The 18,354-nt window shown below is 43.6% G+C and overlaps 3 protein-coding genes across 6 annotated transcripts; 2 read left to right on the forward strand and 1 right to left on the reverse strand.

The window, feature by feature from the left end:
- Positions 1 to 429: 429 nt before the first annotated feature.
- LOC110981478 (monocarboxylate transporter 13-like) lies at positions 430 to 9,501 on the reverse strand. 4 transcript variants are annotated; one of them, XM_087146513.1, is made up of 6 exons: positions 9,388 to 9,501; positions 5,501 to 5,603; positions 4,853 to 5,138; positions 3,815 to 3,955; positions 2,645 to 3,451; positions 430 to 2,182 (listed from the first exon to the last, which is right to left on the reverse strand). In XM_087146513.1, the coding sequence occupies exons 3-6, from the start codon at positions 5,103 to 5,105 to the stop codon at positions 1,968 to 1,970; spliced, it is 1,416 nt and encodes a 471-aa protein (XP_087002639.1). In that variant the 5' UTR covers positions 5,106 to 5,138; positions 5,501 to 5,603; positions 9,388 to 9,501; the 3' UTR covers positions 430 to 1,967. The 4 variants fall into 4 exon arrangements, with proteins under 4 accessions (XP_087002639.1, XP_022094771.2, XP_087002638.1 ...); XM_022239079.2 differs by lacking the exon at positions 9,388 to 9,501 and adding an exon at positions 6,682 to 7,821; XM_087146512.1 differs by lacking the exon at positions 9,388 to 9,501 and adding an exon at positions 6,682 to 7,821 and having other exon boundaries at positions 5,501 to 5,958.
- LOC110981480 (monocarboxylate transporter 13-like) lies at positions 7,869 to 9,543 on the forward strand. Its single transcript, XM_087146879.1, has 2 exons — positions 7,869 to 8,268; positions 9,347 to 9,543. Exons 1-2 carry the CDS (start codon positions 7,869 to 7,871, stop codon positions 9,541 to 9,543), a joined length of 597 nt encoding a protein of 198 aa, XP_087003005.1.
- Positions 9,503 to 16,994, forward strand: LOC110981477 (monocarboxylate transporter 13-like). Its single transcript, XM_022239074.2, has 5 exons — positions 9,503 to 11,063; positions 12,161 to 12,455; positions 12,560 to 12,700; positions 12,876 to 13,685; positions 14,768 to 16,994. Exons 1-5 carry the CDS (start codon positions 11,058 to 11,060, stop codon positions 14,962 to 14,964), a joined length of 1,449 nt encoding a protein of 482 aa, XP_022094766.2. The 5' UTR covers positions 9,503 to 11,057; the 3' UTR covers positions 14,965 to 16,994.
- Positions 16,995 to 18,354: the final 1,360 nt, after the last annotated feature.

Raw genomic sequence — 18,354 nt, forward strand, 5'->3', positions numbered from 1 at the left:
TCGTTAGAAAATGAGCCTTTTGGGGGTCACAACTTAACTGCAACACTCGCGGATGGCTGTCACTGAAAGTTTCTTTCCCCACTTCAGCCTTTTGTAGTTTATTCTGTTCTTTCTAAATTCTAATATGTAATAAGCAATGGTTTGTATTTTTGTCAAGATAATTTAATTAGTTTGATAATTTCTATTTGATTTTAGACAAGAGTTGACCGAATTACGTTCCCCCTAAACCTGAACAATACTGCAAAACAATCTAAGCCACTTCACAGAACATCAGTAGATGTCATAGATGTTGCTCGGTAGCTCGCCTGCAGTGATAGCTGTCACGGGCGTCGTAAACAGGCGAGGTGAACAAAGAGCACGTCTCCGATAAATGGAAACAAAAGGGAAAAAAGATAATAAGGGAAAGAAAGAAAACGAAAACCGCCGATCTCAGTTTGAAAATTCCTCCATGTCAGGCTTTATTTTGTATACCCCAAACCCTTCTAGCATCAATAACTTTGATTATTTTAGAGGATTTCTAGGAGAAAAAAAAATGAAAAGTTCCAGAGAAATTGAGTGATGATAATCAGGTGCGTTAATCCCGGGAGGGTGGTGGTATATGTCCCCCACTTTTGATCGGGGTGATTTGTAGTGAGAAAAAAAATGAAGGCGGACTTTTTTCGGACTTCCCAACAATGAATTCAATAGCCTACTGAAGAAGCGACAAAAAAACTGTGAATACGCTGTAAAGTTTGATGTAAGTTTCAGGGATGTACCGGTATCATCAGAGGTGCGCACAAGTAACGCCCCCTACGGTCATTTGGTGTCAGCATTCCCCAACCCACTATTCAAATTTCCATGGCTGGGCAATTGTTTTGATCTACGTCATCCATTTTCCCCGTACCCCAGTCCCCGGCGCAGATTTACGTCTCTGACAATGATATTGAAGTTTGTATGGTCCCGTACATTTCAACGAGGCGTTAATGGTTTTGGCCGCTAGGCCATTATTCTGCGCGCATTTGCGTATAAGCAGGCCCTATGAAGTTCAGGAGAAATGCCCACACCTGGTTGCTACATGCATGGGAGTGAATTTAAAGGTGATTGACAGACGATAATGACTTATTGTTCTAAAAGGGGTGCACATTTGGATAGGCTTAACAGAGTGAAGTCACACCAGAATTTTTGAGTCTGCACGGTGTTGCATTTTCCGATTTAAAGCCTGGTTTATATGGTCACCACACTGTGTGTAAAATGTCACTAACAAGACAGGTACATGTATATGAGATGTGGAGGGGTCGAAAATTCTATTGATCATTGGTAACGTCATTATGGATTTCAATTCCATGATATAATAACGGTAAGCTTATGAAATTATCTATATTTTTGAAAATATATTGAGGAATTTTTAATTAATCTACCAAAATTTAAAGGGGACAAAATTATAAATCTGAAGCCTCTTTATTCACCAACAAATATGTTCACTGGCCTCAATTTTATTAAACTATAGATCAACAAGTCTTCTTGATATATTTCAAGCGCACATTATGTGTAATGCCCCTGGCAACCAGAAAGTGCCGGAGATTATCAACCTAATGGCACCTCTTGTTCTGTCGTACACCACGCGTTCAACTCTACCAGTTGGCACAGAATTTGTTTAAATCTCCCTTTGCGGGTTAAGCATGCGTTAGCCACACTGCACTTTTGACCCGAGATCGATGTACATGTAATACTGGCGTAACACCGTTCTTAGCGGGAGGGTATAGCCTTTGTAAAGAGCAACAGCATATGCATGTATGAACCTGACTCAACGGCACTGCTCAGGACGTCTTGGAACCAGGAATACCTGAGATGTCGAACAAAATTTACAGGAATAGGTAAACGGTTTTTACGAAGACAGGAAGTCCAGTTAATCATCATCAACAAAAGAGCCTTTCTTGTCCAGAGCTGTGACATTCATCGTCTGTGGGACACCACCCCACGGAGGTATGTTATTGATTTTCAACGTCAGAGTGAGTGGTTGTGCAAGGCGCCTCATGCTGTCGACAACGTGAATGTTGTACTTTATCTGGCACTCCGGCGGCAGGGTCTCTTTGCCGTCGTTTCAAGACGAACACGAGAACAAATAAGACCAGCGATGCTACAAAGATGGCACCAGCTGATAGGAAGGTTGCGGTATAGTTGCCGGTCGCATCGTAGAGTTTACCTGAGAGCAATGAGGGGGAACAGGAAGTCAAAACCTCTAGCGTGTATGAGTCAGTCAAATAATCGAAATCCCCCTGGTTTTGGGAAGATTCGTGGGAATAAAACCCAGTCATATATACGTATATTACTTTTGTGGAGGCTGGACGAAAGAACGAACAGCACAACCAAAGCGTGAGCAGGAACAAAGACAGGGATTTGGGAAATGGCCTCTGCTTCAACCCATCTGCATCCAGATCCTTCAAAATCCACCCGGAAGCGTGGGAGGATTTTGCAGGATCGAGGACGCAAAAGCCCGTTTACTGTCAGGCTTTTCCTGAAGCACGTTACTCCTTACCTGTACCAGTTAAAAAATCCCAAGGATGTGCAGTTGGTTTACTGCCCAGTGTTTCGTTTGGAAGATTTACAGCAATAGGCCTATGAGAAACCTCTGGTTTTGAAGAAAACGTTCGCGATGGAAGCTTACCTGCAACTAACGAGCCGGTCCCAAGAGCGATGAAGAACACCGCAAACAACCAGCTCAAAGCTGATGGAATCTGTGCTTCGCAGACTAGGCTCTTAACGATGACAATGATGAGAGGCGCTCCGATTCCCGTGAAAGCGCCTAGCAGAACAGAGCAGCTGACAAGAAAGCCGTAACCGTCCGATACCGGATTCAGGAAGGTCGCCAGTGCAGAACCTGCAATGCAACCGAACTGGAGCTGGAAACTGCCGATGTATCCTCTATCCACGAACCAGCCGTGTGTCATCCTTGTGAGAATGCCAAAGACAGCGAAGACGGTCAGTAGCATGGCGCCTTGGTCTTCAGACCAGCCAGCTTCTTTGGCCCGCGATGGAAGGTGATTCGCATTGATAATCCACGCCATAGCAAAGAAGAAGGCTCCTACTAAACTCATCACATACAGGGCGTTAGTAAAAAGTTTAATGACGGTGACGAAATTCTCATGGAAGCCACTCGAGTGATGTGTTTCCACAGTTCTCTCAGTATCCATCACTTCCATCTCAAGGTTTGTAAGCCGACGTGTGCTGGGCTTGGCTTTCAGGGGCCGAAAGAGGGCGCTCGCTACAACTGAATTCATTTGAATGGCTCCAACGATGAACATGGCGCCTTGCCATCCAAAGTTAGCGATCAGGACGCGGAATAGCGGAGGGAAAGCCATCTGACCAACATTGACACCAAGAATGCCTAAACCGTTGGCCAAAGCGTAGCGTTTCTTGAAGTACTGTGTAAGCACAACGTTCACAGGTGTCACAGTCATCGACAAGCCTACACCTATTGAAGGTCCAATGAAAATAATAATTAGACAACAATTATTCGAGGAGACAAATGTTGATATGGGAAAGTTTGGTTCACTTGATACAGAGTGCAAAACCCCAGGGTCGAGAATCTCGCGAAAGAGCCAACCGATCTTGCATTGTCTTCTTGTAAGTAACACGCGCGATTGTCAGTGGCTACTCTACTTACACGTCATATCTCTCTACACTAATGCTGGGGTAAGTTCGAGCGACGACCTTTTTGATCACTACAGTTGATTTTTCTCTGGTAACGTAGACGCAAAACGTGACACGGGTACCAGGAAAATCAGCCTGTGGTTGAATATAGTTGTTGCTTGAACTGCCCTAAGCTTTCCCATACCTGACAATACGCTGCAAAGGTACAGCTGCCACATCTCTTTAGATAACGATCCCAGAATGGTCGACAGTGCAGTCAACATGCCACCGACCATGGCCACTCGACGGATGCCAAGACGTGGGGACAGAGCACCAACGATGGGACCTGGAATGTGGTGCAGAATATTTGAAAGATTTTGATCGATAATCAGGTGAAAACCCGTTGGTGCACATATACAAGGTTTGTTCGCAAGTGGGGCGTCACCAAGACACCAAAGGCTTCATGTAAGCTAAGCCGCCTGTTGAAAAAATTCTACTGGATTTGCTCCTGAAATCCTGAAACAAAGAGCGCTTGTGACTACCAATATCTATCAGAACATTTTGGGGACGAAACAAGGAAATTATGAAACTTCCACCATGAAGTGAATTACTAATCAAATAATAGCTCGAGAAAATTAAATTACTCTCGTATTGAATGGCTGGGCTACGGATACGAAGTAAAATGTGGTGTAGTGTTCAATGAGTTGACAAAGGTATATCGGCTGAATGAGCTACACGACTATCTACATGTATCAAGACTTGGTGAGGCATCCTGTAGCCAAGTCGCCCGTTAACAGACACAATGCTCATCACTCATCATTTTACTGTTTCTCCACTGACCAATGTGGTGGATTAATTTTTTTCACCTCGTAAGTGCTGCTTGAACTCTATCAACACTAGCCACTATGAACAGCACAAGCCCTAACGATCTAAACAAAATCTATTCCTGCATTTAACTTTTGGGTTCATGTTGATTTTTTGGTCTTTACACTGTAGGTCTTTCCTATTTTGTCATGAAAGTCATGCTGCCACCCCAGTCCACTCTCACCAAGTTCGTCACCTTGATGCCACAACATAAACCTGCACGGATCTGGTTTTACAAGAGGGTTTGCATGGCTGCCATCTTGTAGGCCAGTGCTTTTGTTCCACAGGGTATGCAGAGAAGAGGTTTCAGTCTGGAACAAAACAACTGCCCTGCAAGATGGCTATCACGCAAAGCCTCTATACTAGCTGATTTACTCACTACAGGGGGAAGAGACTAGCCAAGGTAGACTAAGGAGCCAGCTACTGGCTGTTGCCGTGGCGTCAAAGTACTCCTTCCACTCGATGTACAAAACCCCGAGAGCGCTCAGGTAGCCGGTAGTTAGCAATTGGGCTAAGTGGGAACCCAAGCACACTATCCACGCCCAACCGCGGTCGACTCCTGCCTCGGCGGGTGGATCCTCCGCGTTCGAAGTCCCAGAAGGCCTGCTATATGACCTCCGTTTTAACGCCATCGTTTGACCAGATGATCAGGGGCTTCAAACTGACTGTAAAGATGTACAGGGATGCATAGGGTCTATGAATTCGGCACAGTATGAGATGCTTCTCAGTTGTTATAGTGTAGCACGGGCGATATTCTTCAAAAATTGCCCACTCTCTTGCATTAGGTATTGATTATGATCGTCAGCTAACTTATTAGAACTCTTTCTGGTTATAATCGCCTGCACTCCAGTCGTATCTCAATTAACGCCGGAACCTTAGGGCAGACTTTTCAGGCACTCTTGGGAATTGCCTACATGTGATTTGGGTTGTAGCTCTATGGTATTATAGTAAGGATCACTGTGTGAGCGGTTGGGTTGTAGCTCTATGCTAAAACAGTCGTTCGATAAAATGCAAGCTTTTACATTACCTTTGTATTCGGCAAGGTAAGATGGCTGTCTGGTGGCTTCAATGACCTCTGCGGGCTGTTTAGTGATGACGGGTCCAGATCTCTTTAGTCATGTATGACGTCCCTGAGTATCAAACATAGCAAAACTGTTGCTTGGCCGAGCACTACAGACCCAAAGCCACAACCTAACCACGGTGACGGTGCATCTGCAGGTCTGGCCAGCAGTAGGCCTAATATGCTTTCTGTACTGATGACGCTGCATTTTTCATTGGGTGCTTTATTATGGTGTTCGATTGACGGTAACCCCCCGTTTAGCACACAAGGATTACAACATTTACTGACTCACCTTCCTCATTTTCCCACACGCAACACGATGATGTTGACCTGTCCACTGCTCTTCTGTCAGTTTGTTTTTTCACAGTGGTCTCCACTAAACCACAGCGGTCGCCAATAAGCTTCAACGAGTTTCCTTTTATTTCCTAAACAATGTTTTTAGCAGTTATTGGCCGACCTCATTTTACACCAGGACTTATTTCCTCTTAGGTTTTCCTTCATTGCACTTCGCAAATTATTCTTTTGTGAATGAGACGAAACTGAGAAAAGCCCGTGACGTATATGGGTCAAAAACGTTCGGCACTGCACAAAGTTTAACTTGCATAAAAACATTTAAGTATCATGTTGTGAACTTCCTCTTCAATTTACGGAACGAAGGCAAAAAATCAAGTCGAAAAAGGCCCTACGGTTTGCCATGAATTCAACCGCTAACACCTGTATGGGCCTATTTTGTGCCCATGTGCAGCGCACAAGGCGACGACAGGAATTCCCGCAGAGTAGAACGACCGCCAGTATACTGACGTCCCGGCATTCTGAGTGCTCTGTGTTCATGCACACTATACTAACTGACACACGCACGAGACACAAGCAATCGTCACAGAAAATTTACACGCATGGCACAGTGCCAAGGTGTGTACACGTGGCACTCGTGGGTTGTGTACAACAGTAGGAAAATGTAGAGGGCTTCTTCGATTACGTGACCGCGTCTCCTGACCAAAAATATTTGCAAACAAGTTACATCTATAGCCATAACACAGGAAATACATGTACACTCTGAGTTTCACCACACGGGAACACGTACGGTTACACAACAAACACCGTGACAGCGACGAGCACTTTAGCAGCGCATACATGTACAGTGTACATACCTCTGTGGTCACGTCCCACGGTTGCCTTTATAAATTAAACATGTACAACTTAATCCTCTCCGGCATAAATCAGAGCGAGCACGGAGCAATTAATGCTCTGTGTTAAAGAATGGAGTAACCCCTCCTTCCTCCATGGTTAATGATAGACTCTGTGCAGTGTACATTATGCGTATGCTGTAAGCCCCATTGACAGTGGCTGGAAAAATGTGAACTAAAATTTGTGCGTGGTACTTCGGCTGTTGAGGACATTAATCGCATCAATAAATATTTGAACCCGTGTGTTTATTCATATCTGCGCGGACAAACGACGACGGATGACCAAGGTTGAGCCCGGCCGGCAGTGTAGAGGTCAGTGAGTGGCTCCGGCCAGGACGGTATACTTGACCTCTCCCAGCCTACGCTGGCCTGATACGAAGCGGATTGCAGAGGAAATCGACTGCAGGGCACGTTCATGTACGTGTACATGTACATGTACATGTACATTTTGCGTGCACTGTAGTTGATGCAACTCAAGTCGACTCACGAAGCTCTTCCACAATCAGCCATCCCTTCACTCTGTACAGTACACGGTCGTCGCACTCGGCTGCTCGCGTAATTCTTATGACTTGAACTAAAATTGGTTGCAGGCCAGCATATAGGCCGAAAATTGCTTGCATGGGCCAAATCACAGTTTGTATGCACTACAAATTCTCTACGAAATATAGCATTTTGTGGCCCATTTGTACTGTAAAGAATGATTTAAGCGGGCAAAAAGATTTGGAAGAAATCGGTGCCTGAAAACGGCTATTTTTCGAGAAGTGTGGGCATCGATATTTCAAAATGGCGAGGGTATTCACAACTGCATTGTAGAGGTGACCTTCCGTGTAAATAATTCTTCAAAAGTCATCGGTTAATGAATGGAAATTTGAAAAGAAAATGAAAAATCATTAAGTGACCGCGAGGTTATCACTTCCTGTTAGCAAAGCGTTATTTAATCTTTTCGGTTCGCCAATGGCAATACTTTGATACGGGCAAAGTCTCGGCTATAACAAAACATGGCCTTGGTACAATCACAACGTGGTAATTTATCTTCTCCTTAAGTATCACTGGTCACGTGTCTTTTGGCGATACATTTCAAATCATTGCTTATCTTGGTCTTAACCCGTGTCCCGTTTACACTGAGTCTAGCATTACTCTTCTTATATTCCATGGCGTGGATGATTTATCTCTCCCATCTCCCATCGCGAGCCAAGGAAGCCGGCTGGTCCGAAGACCAAGGCACCATGCTGTTGACGATCTTCGCTATCATTGCCATTCTGACGAGGACGACACACGGCTGGTTCGTAGACAGAGGGTACATCGGCAGCTTTCAGCTCGAATTCGGTGCCCTTTCAGGCGCTGCTCTGGCGAGTTTCCTGAATCCGGTATCAGACAGTTATGGTTACCTGGTCGGTTGTTCGGTTCTGCTGGGAGCCAGCTTGGGAGTTGCGTCCCCTCTTATGATCGTCATCATAAAGGGGCTGGTCTCTGATGCTGACATCCCAGCATCTATGAGCTGGTTTGTGGCTGTGTTCTCCTTCGCTCAAGGAACCGGCTCGGTGGTCGCAGGTACATTTGAAATTTACAAGATTGAGAATGCTGCGCCAAGAGTCCTAAAGAGTTCTCGAAAACACGAAGTTTTGTTAAAAGACTAGACAAAGTGAGTCTTAACTACGAAGGTCTCCATCTTCTTGAAAAGGGTCTGGTTCCTTAAGTAAGACATCTAAGTATGGTAAAATCAGTAGTGAAAGTCACTTGGTTAACAACCAATCGTTTACAAGGCCGTTGACAAAGGCTTTCGCTTGTGGTTCAAGTTGAGACTAAAACATCCTCAAAGTACAATCACATTCCCCGGGGCGTGTCCTTGCCCTTCAAAAGAACTGGAGAAGTTTAGTCTACTGAAGGAGGGTTAGGTACAGTTTGCTTGATTGTAAATTTCGTATTCGTCTTGTCTTAACTAAATTCTTCGGAATGACAAGAGTGGTTGCCGGACGCCAGATAACAAAGAGAACAGAAACCGAACCAATCAGCCGCATCACTTTTTTAAATATTATTCTAATCAAATGGAGAAACGGGGACTGTTCAAAAGGGAAAGTTAGTGTATTCACAGCAAACGGAAAAACACGATACGTGTTAAATTTATACTTAACAAATGCACGAGATAAATCTTTTCCTCGTTGTTTCTGCATCAAATCCGGACACAGAAGAAAAGTTTCCTTTTCAGGGAATTACTGTAGATTAGTCTATTGAAAGTCAAGTGACGGGAAAAGAGGATCCGATACGTCCTGTGAAAAGTAGCAATGAGCTGATTAGTTTAGGCTTCGACAACAATGCCTAGCAATAACAGACAATATAAGAAATTCCACGTGGCGGGGAATACATGTGTTGACTTGTACAGTAAATTTAAAAGAGAAAGAATGCGTTCTCGAATTATTCCCAACGGTTTCTGCTATAGGACCGAAACTTTTACACCTATATTTCAGGTCACTGCAGTCTACTAGCGGATCGCAACTCTGTTTTTATCTAATATATCTGGCTTTCACACAAAATAAGAAGTTTATTTGGGATGCCAACCGAACCTAAAGAACTTGTGTAAACGGAACACGTACATGAGGTATGACGTAGAATATTCTTTCTTTTGTCCCAGGCAACATTTATGACTTAACAGGCAGCTACGTGGCAACCTACCTGACAGGCGGCGGCTTCTTCGCAGCATCGTTGTCATTGCTGGTACTCGTCTTCATCCTCAAGAGGCGCCAAACGGGCGTGCCAATTGGTCGAAAAGATCCAGCTCCACCAGGAGATCCTGAAGTGCAGGGACAAATTACACAGAGCTGTATATAGAAAGAGTAGCGCCAACTTCAGACTTTGGCACCAAAATGGCGGTCCATTGTGTGCGCAGTACATACAACATGATAATCCACCATTTTGGTTCCAACAATTGAGACACTCAGCTGATTTGTTCTTTGTTAGAGGGAAGAATAAATTCAGAAAGCCACACATAGATTAAGTGGTTCGTTCTTCGTAGGAGCTACCTAGTAATTAAACCACACGTAGTTAGAGTAATTGGTTCGTTCCTCGGGGCGAGGAACAGAACAATACGCATGCGTAGGAGACACTTCATCACGTGTGGGATCAGCCAAGTGTGGGTGTGTGCCGAGGATTTAGGGCGGCGTCGGCGTTTACTGCTCATGTGTATAGCAGTGAAAAGGTCTTTACCACACGTTTTCACCGTGAACTAGTGGAATAAGCCATTTGCGCGTTAAATTTGAATAAAATCTGGTACACTGAGTTCTTTAAATTCACATGATTATAACAACTTGAATTCTCCATACCAAACCATGGTTGCTATACCTCGTGATTCGGGGCAAGCTTTTGCTTAGTTACATAAGAGACGCCTTGGAACAATATACTGTTCTCAATGGATAAGAACAGCACAAAGGAACCAGTCCATTCCAGAGATGGTGATCGCTATGCGAAAGTTTTTAAATTGTTCTACTTGATATAAGTCTTCTTTTTATAACCGGGAAAACTCATCTTTAATAATAGAAATTGATCGAATTCAGCAACGCTGATTTTTTTTCGGTTGAAAAATTAAATAATTTCTGGGTTATTTAGAACTACACATCACATGACATTTTCTGAAGCAAGATGCAAAATCAATGCTACGGAAAAATAAATGATTAAAACCATCCTATGCTAAGATGCATTCTTGACACAGTTGTCATATCAGTCAAAATCAGTCAAATTTCCCATATGTGTCTGTGTACTGGGGAAAATCAATTGGAAGGCATTTTTGACTGATTTTGACGGTTAAAACAGAAGGAGGGAAATAATTATTAATGTTATTTGGATTTGTCATGAACAATTGCATTATTTATGCTCGGTTTCCTGGAAATCCACAAAGAAAACGTCGCCTTATTTTGCCATAAATCAGGCACAGTCTGTTGCTATGCTGTTGTTAAGCGCAATTCTTGCGCACGCGCACTTTGGCAATGAACGCTCTGAAAGCTAAAGGGGGACAAATGCTCACATGACCCTACCCTGGCACTTTGCAAAGTCTGTATAGTACGATGTACGTGTACACGAGCTATGCAAACATGAACGTGACACGCACTGTACATGTACATGTACAGTACGTGCTCGCTCCGTGGTTGTGCAACGTTACTCGTGTAACTACCGTCGCACACTAGACGGGGCCAGGTTGACTATGCTAACTCTCAGAGCAACCAAGGTCGATATGCTTTCGACTTTTAAACCGATGATTGCAGTCTTTGCCGTTGAAAGGCCATGAAGGTGGCCCTGGTCTGTTTTAAACTCAGTACTCGCTGCTAAATTCGGTGGTGGTGACAGCCGTTATGCAGGTTAGTTTGTGTAGGCCTACATAATTTGACAAACACGAAGTCGTGTCACCATACATATAGTGGTTTAAACTTTAAATCTTAGAGTACGGTCCCAGGCTCTAGCAGTGTTTTTGTTCAGTTCAAGTTGGAAGTGTACTTGCCGCGGATTAACATACCCAAGCGCATGACTTCACCGACTCGGTGACCTCTCCATACCACAAACATACCCAGAGAACTGTGAGCAAGGTGCATGATTTTTGTAACCAATGCTGACTCTAGTTTATGTAAAATTAATCATTCTCTTCATACTGCGATTTTGTGGTATCATCCAGATCATAATTTAACGCAGGACGCATGTCAATAGGCTACAGCATATGGATGCGGCATGTCAAATTGGGCTTCTTTGGTCATATTAATTAGAGTGTGTCCAACAGTACCGATTGCAACGCCAATTTACTCTACAAACTGCAATATACAGATAAGAAGAGCACTGTTAATCCAAGGTCACGCTCATAACAATTGCAAATTTAGGTCCCCAGTCTTTTGTTTTCCCTTACTGATGCAAGGTAACTATTATAACAAGGTAGTTTTTAAAGTCCCGAGGACCATGTTGTAGAATTTATTCCGTAGTAGTCGGACAATGGTGAAAACTCTCGAGGCAAAAGGTATGTGGAATAAGAAAGTAAAGGGGCGAAGTAACTTCATATAAATTTCGACTGTGGTGCGAAGCGGATATCCGCTTTTTTTTGGTGTTTTTTTATGGCGGTTCATTCAACAATGTCAGGTACACCATTTTCTGATTGGCTGAGGTTGTAAACGTAAGCAGGAAAAGAGGGGTGAATGCATGGTTCCTGATGAAAAGTTTTAAACTCATAAGTTTTGGATAGTGAACAAGATTGGGCAGTTTTTGGAAATGGAAAATGTTGTAATCGAGCCCCCTAGCGACAAGTCCTTTCACCAGACCAGTCATAAGGTCACAGTTTCTTGGTCACACTTCATTTGAATGGCTCATTAAACTGGTTATGAGTAGAATATGCAGGGACTTGGGACAGACTCGCTGGACGGCAACACAATGAGGATGTGATTGTTATCACCGAGCCCCCTATTTTTGTTACCAGCGTTATTTCCGAGAAACACGTACCTCTTCGCTTGCTGGCAAAATGACACGCAGACGTTGGTCGTACCGCAGGCCCCGGCGGGCTTTGGACCCGGTACATCCGCCCGAGGCAGGAGCTGCGGATGGCGGATGGGCATGGATGGTGTGTTTGGGCGCCAGCCTCGGCCACATGTTAACCCCCGGTTACCTGGCCTCCCAGGGCGTCTTGTACATCGAGTGGAAGGAACACTTCGATACCTCGGCAACAACTAGCAGCTGGATCCTCACATTACCCTGGTTGGCTTCTTCTCTCTTTAGTAAGAACTTTTAAGTAAATGTGTTTACAAGTCAGTTCTTTTAACTTGAGGCTTAAATTATTGGCCCCTTAAATTATTGTGAATGATTTATGTCTTCGCCTCAGGTCTTATCATGGGTCCTGTGGCCCAGCGTTTCGGCATTCGTAGATTGTCCATTGTCGGGGGAGCAGTGGCCGGAGTTTCAACTATTCTGGGCTCGTTCGCCACAGAGATTTGGCAGCTTTACCTTTGTGGTATATCATCAGGTAGGAGAGCTCAGACATTCTTTAAGTTCAATTGATGTTTGTGAAAAAGAGCCTTCTGACGCTTACGATAGGAAGACAAGACGCCTGTACGCTAAAACTGAAATGTTGAACGCCCACAAAAAATGTTATACTCTGATCGAAGTGTTATCTATTTCTTGTGGTGTCTCCAATGCAGGTATAGCCATGTCGATGATATTACCCTCCGGCAATATAATGATTGCGAAGTACTTCAAGAAACGCTACGCTTTGGCCAACGGTTTAAATTTACTGGGTGTCAACGTGGGCCAGATGGTTTTCCCTCCGTTGATTCGCTTGCTGATCGCTAATTACGGGTGGAAAGGCGCCATGTTTATTCTTGGAGCTATTCAAATGAATTTAGTCGTGGCCAGTGCGCTCTTCCGACCCTTAAAGGCACGACCAGCCAATGACTTACGACGACAAACCAGCCTTGAGATGGAGGCTATGCGGAGTGGAGGAAGTACAGGATCAGAAGGCCAGGATGGTGCCGAGGAGAATTTCTTATTTCTCAAAGTCTTAACTCGTGCCCCGTTTACACTGAGTCTAGTAGTGATCTCCTTATATGCCATGGCGTGGATGATTTATCTCTCCCATCTCCCATCGCGAGCCAAGGAAGCCGGCTGGTCCGAAGACCAAGGCGCCATGCTGTTGACGATCTTCGCTATCATTGCCATTGTGACGAGGACGACACACGGCTGGTTCGTAGACAGAGGGTACATCGGCAGCTTTCCGCTCGAATTCGGCGCCCTTTCAGGCGCTGCTTTGGCGAGTTTCCTGAATCCGGTATCAGACAGTTACGGTTTCCTGGTCGGCTGTTCGGTCCTGCTGGGCGCCAGTTTGGGTGTTGGGTCCCCTCTCATCATCGTCATCATAAAGGGGCTGGTCTCTGATGCCGAGATCCCGGCATCTATGAGCTGGATCGTGGCAGCGTTCGCCTGCTCTCAAGGAACCGGCTCGGTGGTTGCAGGTACATTTGAAATTTACAAGTTTCAGAATGCTGTGTGCCAAGAGGCCTGAAGGCACTCCAAAATACAAAGTTTTGTTTAAAGACTTGCACAAAGTGAATCTGACTACGATGGTGTCCATCTTCTTAAAAAGTCTTTACTTAATTTTTGGAATGACAAGAGTGGTACATTGGTTGGACGCCGGATAACAAACTGGTTGAGAGAAGAGAAATCGAATCAGTGATCTGTAACACTTTTTTTTACTTCATTATTATAATCAAATGGAGAAATGGGGATTGTTTAAAAGGGAAAGTGAATGTGACTATTCACAGCAAAAGAGAAAACACGTCATGCACGTTGAATTTAAGCACTACAAATGCACGAGATAAAAATTTCCTCGCTGCTTCTTCATCGGATCAGGACGTAAAAAGAATGTTTCCTTTCCAGTGGTTCAAACTGGAAACGAAGCTGAAAAATGAAGAAACCACCTGATATGGGGGCTGGCGCCTCCTCGGATCAGTGTACTGAGAGTCAAGGGCATGGGAGGGGGGAGATGTCTCAGTCTACCATATTGAAAGTCGCCAACAATTACATCAGCTGATGAGTTGGCTTCGACAATGTTGCCTATCAATAACTGACAATATCGGAAATGCCAGGTGGCAGGGAATACCTGTATTTACTTTACAACAAATGTAAAAAGAGATTTGACTTTGGTAGAATGTGTTTACACTATCCCCCTGACGGTTACTGTTGTAGGATTGAAACTTTTTCAGAGCTTAATAGACACGTATTTCAGGGAATGAAACGAGGTAGGCGGCATTTGTGAGACCATCAGGCATCAGCCATTAATAGGCCGATCCATTAAGCCCCACCAATTGTAGGGCCTGCAAAAATTCCCCCAGTCGAAAAAGTGTGTGGGGGGAGGGGCGCACTGGCCAGTGATTTCAGGCCTCTACGAGCGAATTGCGACTTTGTAATCTTTTTTTTTAATTCTGGCTTTCACACCAAAAAAAGTTTATTTGAAATGCCAATTGCACCAAAATAATTTATGTAAACAGAACAGGTACAGGAACAATGACGTAGAATGATCTTTGTTTTGTCCTAGGCAAAATTTATGACTTAACGGGCAGCTATGTGGCAACCTACCTGACAGGTGGCGGCTTCTTCGCAGCATCGTTGTCATTGCTGGTACTCGTCTTCATCCTCAAGAGGCGCCAAACGGGCGTGCCAATTGGTCGAAAAGTTCCAGCTCCACCAGGAGATCCTGAAGTGCAGGGACAAATTACACAAAGCTGTATATAGAAAGAGTAGCGTCAACTTCAGACTTTGGAACCAAAACCAGTACGACATGCAACTATTTTGGGTTAATTGTCAATTTGCACTGACGTATAATCCACCATTTTGGTTCCAACAACAGAGACACTCATGTCGCAACTTTTATACACGGCTCTGAAATTACAAGCCCAACTACCCCCTCTAGCTGTGAGAATGACTGACGTCACTGGACTAAATGAATGGCCGTCGCCATTTTTACACTTTACTACGATATATGAAAAGGGAGAGTCTTTTGCTCACGACGGATATTCCTTTCCTGACAGTTTATCCTGGGAAGGATCGTTTCCTTCTAGTTTTCTTTCCTATATCTCTATGGGTAATTTTCCCCTTCTAATGTTCTGCCCAATGAGGAAAGGGTTCATTCAATTGAACAGCGGACATGGCAACGACTTTGTACCGACTTAGGATGTACGGTATAGCGAACAGTAGCATATCCAAGTCCAGCACATCAAGGCCAGCCCCCCCTATCGAAGCTGTTTTTTCAAACAGTCCCAATGAGAGAAAGAGTGAATTTTGAATCATCTCATTTGCCTTCCTTTCAAAACATGTAAAATCCCAAGAAAGTCCAAAGAAAATTAAACGAATAAATCCCCCCCCAACATTTGGCCTCCGAAATTTGGATCCATCCTTCGGGGGTTGGGGGTATAGCTAATCGGGCTCGATTTTAAAACGAAAAACAAGGTGAAGGGAGCACAGTAAGATGAACCAAGTCAGCGCGAAATCCTGCTAGAGGCAGGAGATCACTCGATCGGAGCGACCCCAAGGCTAAAAGTGTAGGTCCGTTTTGGAGGAAACATAACGCCAATTGTGACTAAGTGTTAACGATGTTGAATACACGATGGGCCCAAGCCTGCTAAGAAAAACCTTGATGACCGTGGAATTGGCGGTACAGGATAAATAATGTATTCTAAAATAACAAACAAATGAAATGTGAAGTAATGTGATTAGGAAGGTTGATTTATTACTTGGGACATGTATTTTATTTGGAGTAGCCCTAAAATTACCCATTTCTGCAACAGGGTTAAACATGTCTTTTGCTACCTCACATGCGCAAAATATTTGCCAATCATGGTTTATTTATAAAGTTCTATTCAATAACATATTAAATAGATAATCAATCGACATTTACTTCCACAATGCCACAAGTTAATAATACAATACAGCAAAATGAATTAATAAATGTGATGTTATACAAAGATAGATACAAATAGTAAATGTGTATTCACCACTAAATAGAAATGCCCTGATTTTAAAACTGAAAATGCAAAATGTGCATCGCGAGGCAGGAGTTGTAGCCAACCAAGACTGGATTTTCTATAAACTTTGGCCGTATATACAAACTGGCCCATTCGCCTTTAGAAGCACCTAAATTATAGCCATGTTGAGGAAAGTGTTCTTATTGTTGGTTGCGATATAATCACAACGCATGCATAACATGAGAATTGTGCCTTTTCCCTGTCCGACTTGGGGCGGATAGCTACTGTTGAAAGTGTAGCCGCAACGAATTTTTTTACACTCCCATGTGATTAAATGCATTGAAAAGTGCACTCTTCTAAACGTTTAAAAATATCCATGCTTTCCTGGACAACTGAGGACGCTGTTGCTGTGATGTAATCTAGGGAAGACATCGTTCATTGCATTGGGTTTTCTGTTAATACATGTATTGTGAACCCAGAATCTACTCACTGAAAACATTACTTATTGCTACGCACATAACATCAACGAATCATGGACGAAAAGAACATTTAGTCCAGCAAAATCTACAAAACTGCATGACTTTTTTATACAAACCGATGTAACATTTAAGTTTTCTTCCTGGGATGGCATCACAGTTTTGATAATGAATATGGAAATAATCATTTGTATAAAGACCTAAAAGGCAGTAAAATACCCTTAGAAATAATCAACAACAGTTGAAAATAGGTATAATAGAGACAAAAAGGTACATTTTGAAGGTTCATATTAAAACAAATTGAATGCAGCTACCCTTTAAGCGACAGGTTATTCATTTGATTATGGATATGTACATTACTATGTGCACATGTATCATGACCACTGTGACGAAAGTTCGACTTATTTAAAGCCATGTTTCCATCGGCCTTTTTTTGGGTAACTTACCGGGACTTTCCCGTAGAATTACAAAATTAAATTCAATGGGAATGCACGGTAACGTAACGTTCCTCTCAAATTAGACTGTATAGGGGAAGTCCCACATTGAGCAGTGTCACAGTTGGAGTGCACGCGGACCGTGTACAGATGAGATGTGATTGGGTGCACGGTGTCCAGCATTGCCGTGTGCTTCAGGAAGCGAGCGTGGGAACGTCAGTAGTAGTTGTGTGTGTGTGTTTAGGGCCCATCCGGGACTGGAAACCCCCTATTGGTTCAGAGCTTGTGTTACAGTTATAAAAGCCGTTCTGGAATGAACAGCACAGCCAAATAAGATAACTTCCAAGCAGTTCCACATAGATGTATAAACTGTGCATCTGCATATTACATCCACATTACAGGTGTAATATGCGAACGTGGGTGGTGCTGTGAAGAGAAGCCGTAAGTATAGCATTGCTCATTTTGCTCTTTTCATTGCTCATTTTGCTCTTTTCATTGCTCAGTTTGCTCTTCAATTCCCATTTTGCTATTGTCAATGTTCATTTAAAGTCAAACACCTTGTAATTGCGCTCCTTTAAAAGATTAGAAGCGAGTTGACGGAGCTGCAACCGCACTTGTGGCCAAATGAATTGCAAAAAAAGACGATTTGATTGAACATGTTCGACTAATGTTTCGTTTGTTTAGGTGTCATTTCTTGCAAATCATTTTGCCACAGAAGTATAAGAGTTGCAGCTCAGTCAACTCCAGGAAGTCTAATCTAGAGAGGCACAGGGAAAATATCCACGCTGAAGAGGAATCAGACATGAACAAGGTTGACATTGATTCGGAACCTGTTGAGGAGGTTGATAACGAAACCCCGTATGAAGATACGTGCAGTTCAGAATTGGAAGACAATGCCACCTATCAAGATTGGCTGACTGAGGCCAGAGAAACAAATATGCAGATGTGGGATGAACAATAAGACAAGTACGTCAACAAAGGCATGGATGAATATCAAGCCAGGCAAGAAAAATGATGTGAAAGACTCTCCTGTTTTCAGTTGAGGGGATGTACCGTTGCGGTTGTTATCGTGCGCGCGTGTAAGAGCGCGATGTACGCGCTCCTTATTAGCATTAAGCGATACGATTAAGAATTACGATATTGTGGGGAAATAATGTGTAATTGTATGCTGATACATGTATGTTCTTAGGTGGCGCCGGTTGGAGTGGTCGTTCACAATTTGTTGCGATTTTGCCTTGCTTCCAAACCCAA

The sequence above is a fragment of the Acanthaster planci genome, linkage group LG15 (genome assembly GCF_054643075.1).
Source record: "Acanthaster planci isolate LZ-2023a linkage group LG15, COTS_SCS, whole genome shotgun sequence".
NCBI lineage: Eukaryota > Metazoa > Echinodermata > Asteroidea > Valvatida > Acanthasteridae > Acanthaster > Acanthaster planci.

Excerpts from the sequence above, each read along its gene's own strand:
- LOC110981478 (XM_087146513.1), bottom strand. The coding sequence starts at position 5,105 with ATGGCGTTAAAACGGAGGTCATATAGCAGGCCTTCTGGGACTTCGAAC. Across the intron at positions 3,452-3,814 it reads CCTTTGCAGCGTATTGTCAG|GTGTAGGCTTGTCGATGACT; the intron begins GTATGGGAAAGC and ends GACCTTCAATAG. Across the intron at positions 2,183-2,644 it reads GACCGGCTCGTTAGTTGCAG|GTAAACTCTACGATGCGACC; the intron begins GTAAGCTTCCAT and ends CATTGCTCTCAG.
- LOC110981480 (XM_087146879.1), top strand. The coding sequence starts at position 7,869 with ATGGCGTGGATGATTTATCTCTCCCATCTCCCATCGCGAGCCAAGGAA. Across the intron at positions 8,269-9,346 it reads AACCGGCTCGGTGGTCGCAG|GCAACATTTATGACTTAACA; the intron begins GTACATTTGAAA and ends CTTTTGTCCCAG.
- LOC110981477 (XM_022239074.2), top strand. Across the intron at positions 12,456-12,559 it reads GTTGGCTTCTTCTCTCTTTA|GTCTTATCATGGGTCCTGTG; the intron begins GTAAGAACTTTT and ends TCTTCGCCTCAG. Across the intron at positions 13,686-14,767 it reads AACCGGCTCGGTGGTTGCAG|GCAAAATTTATGACTTAACG; the intron begins GTACATTTGAAA and ends GTTTTGTCCTAG.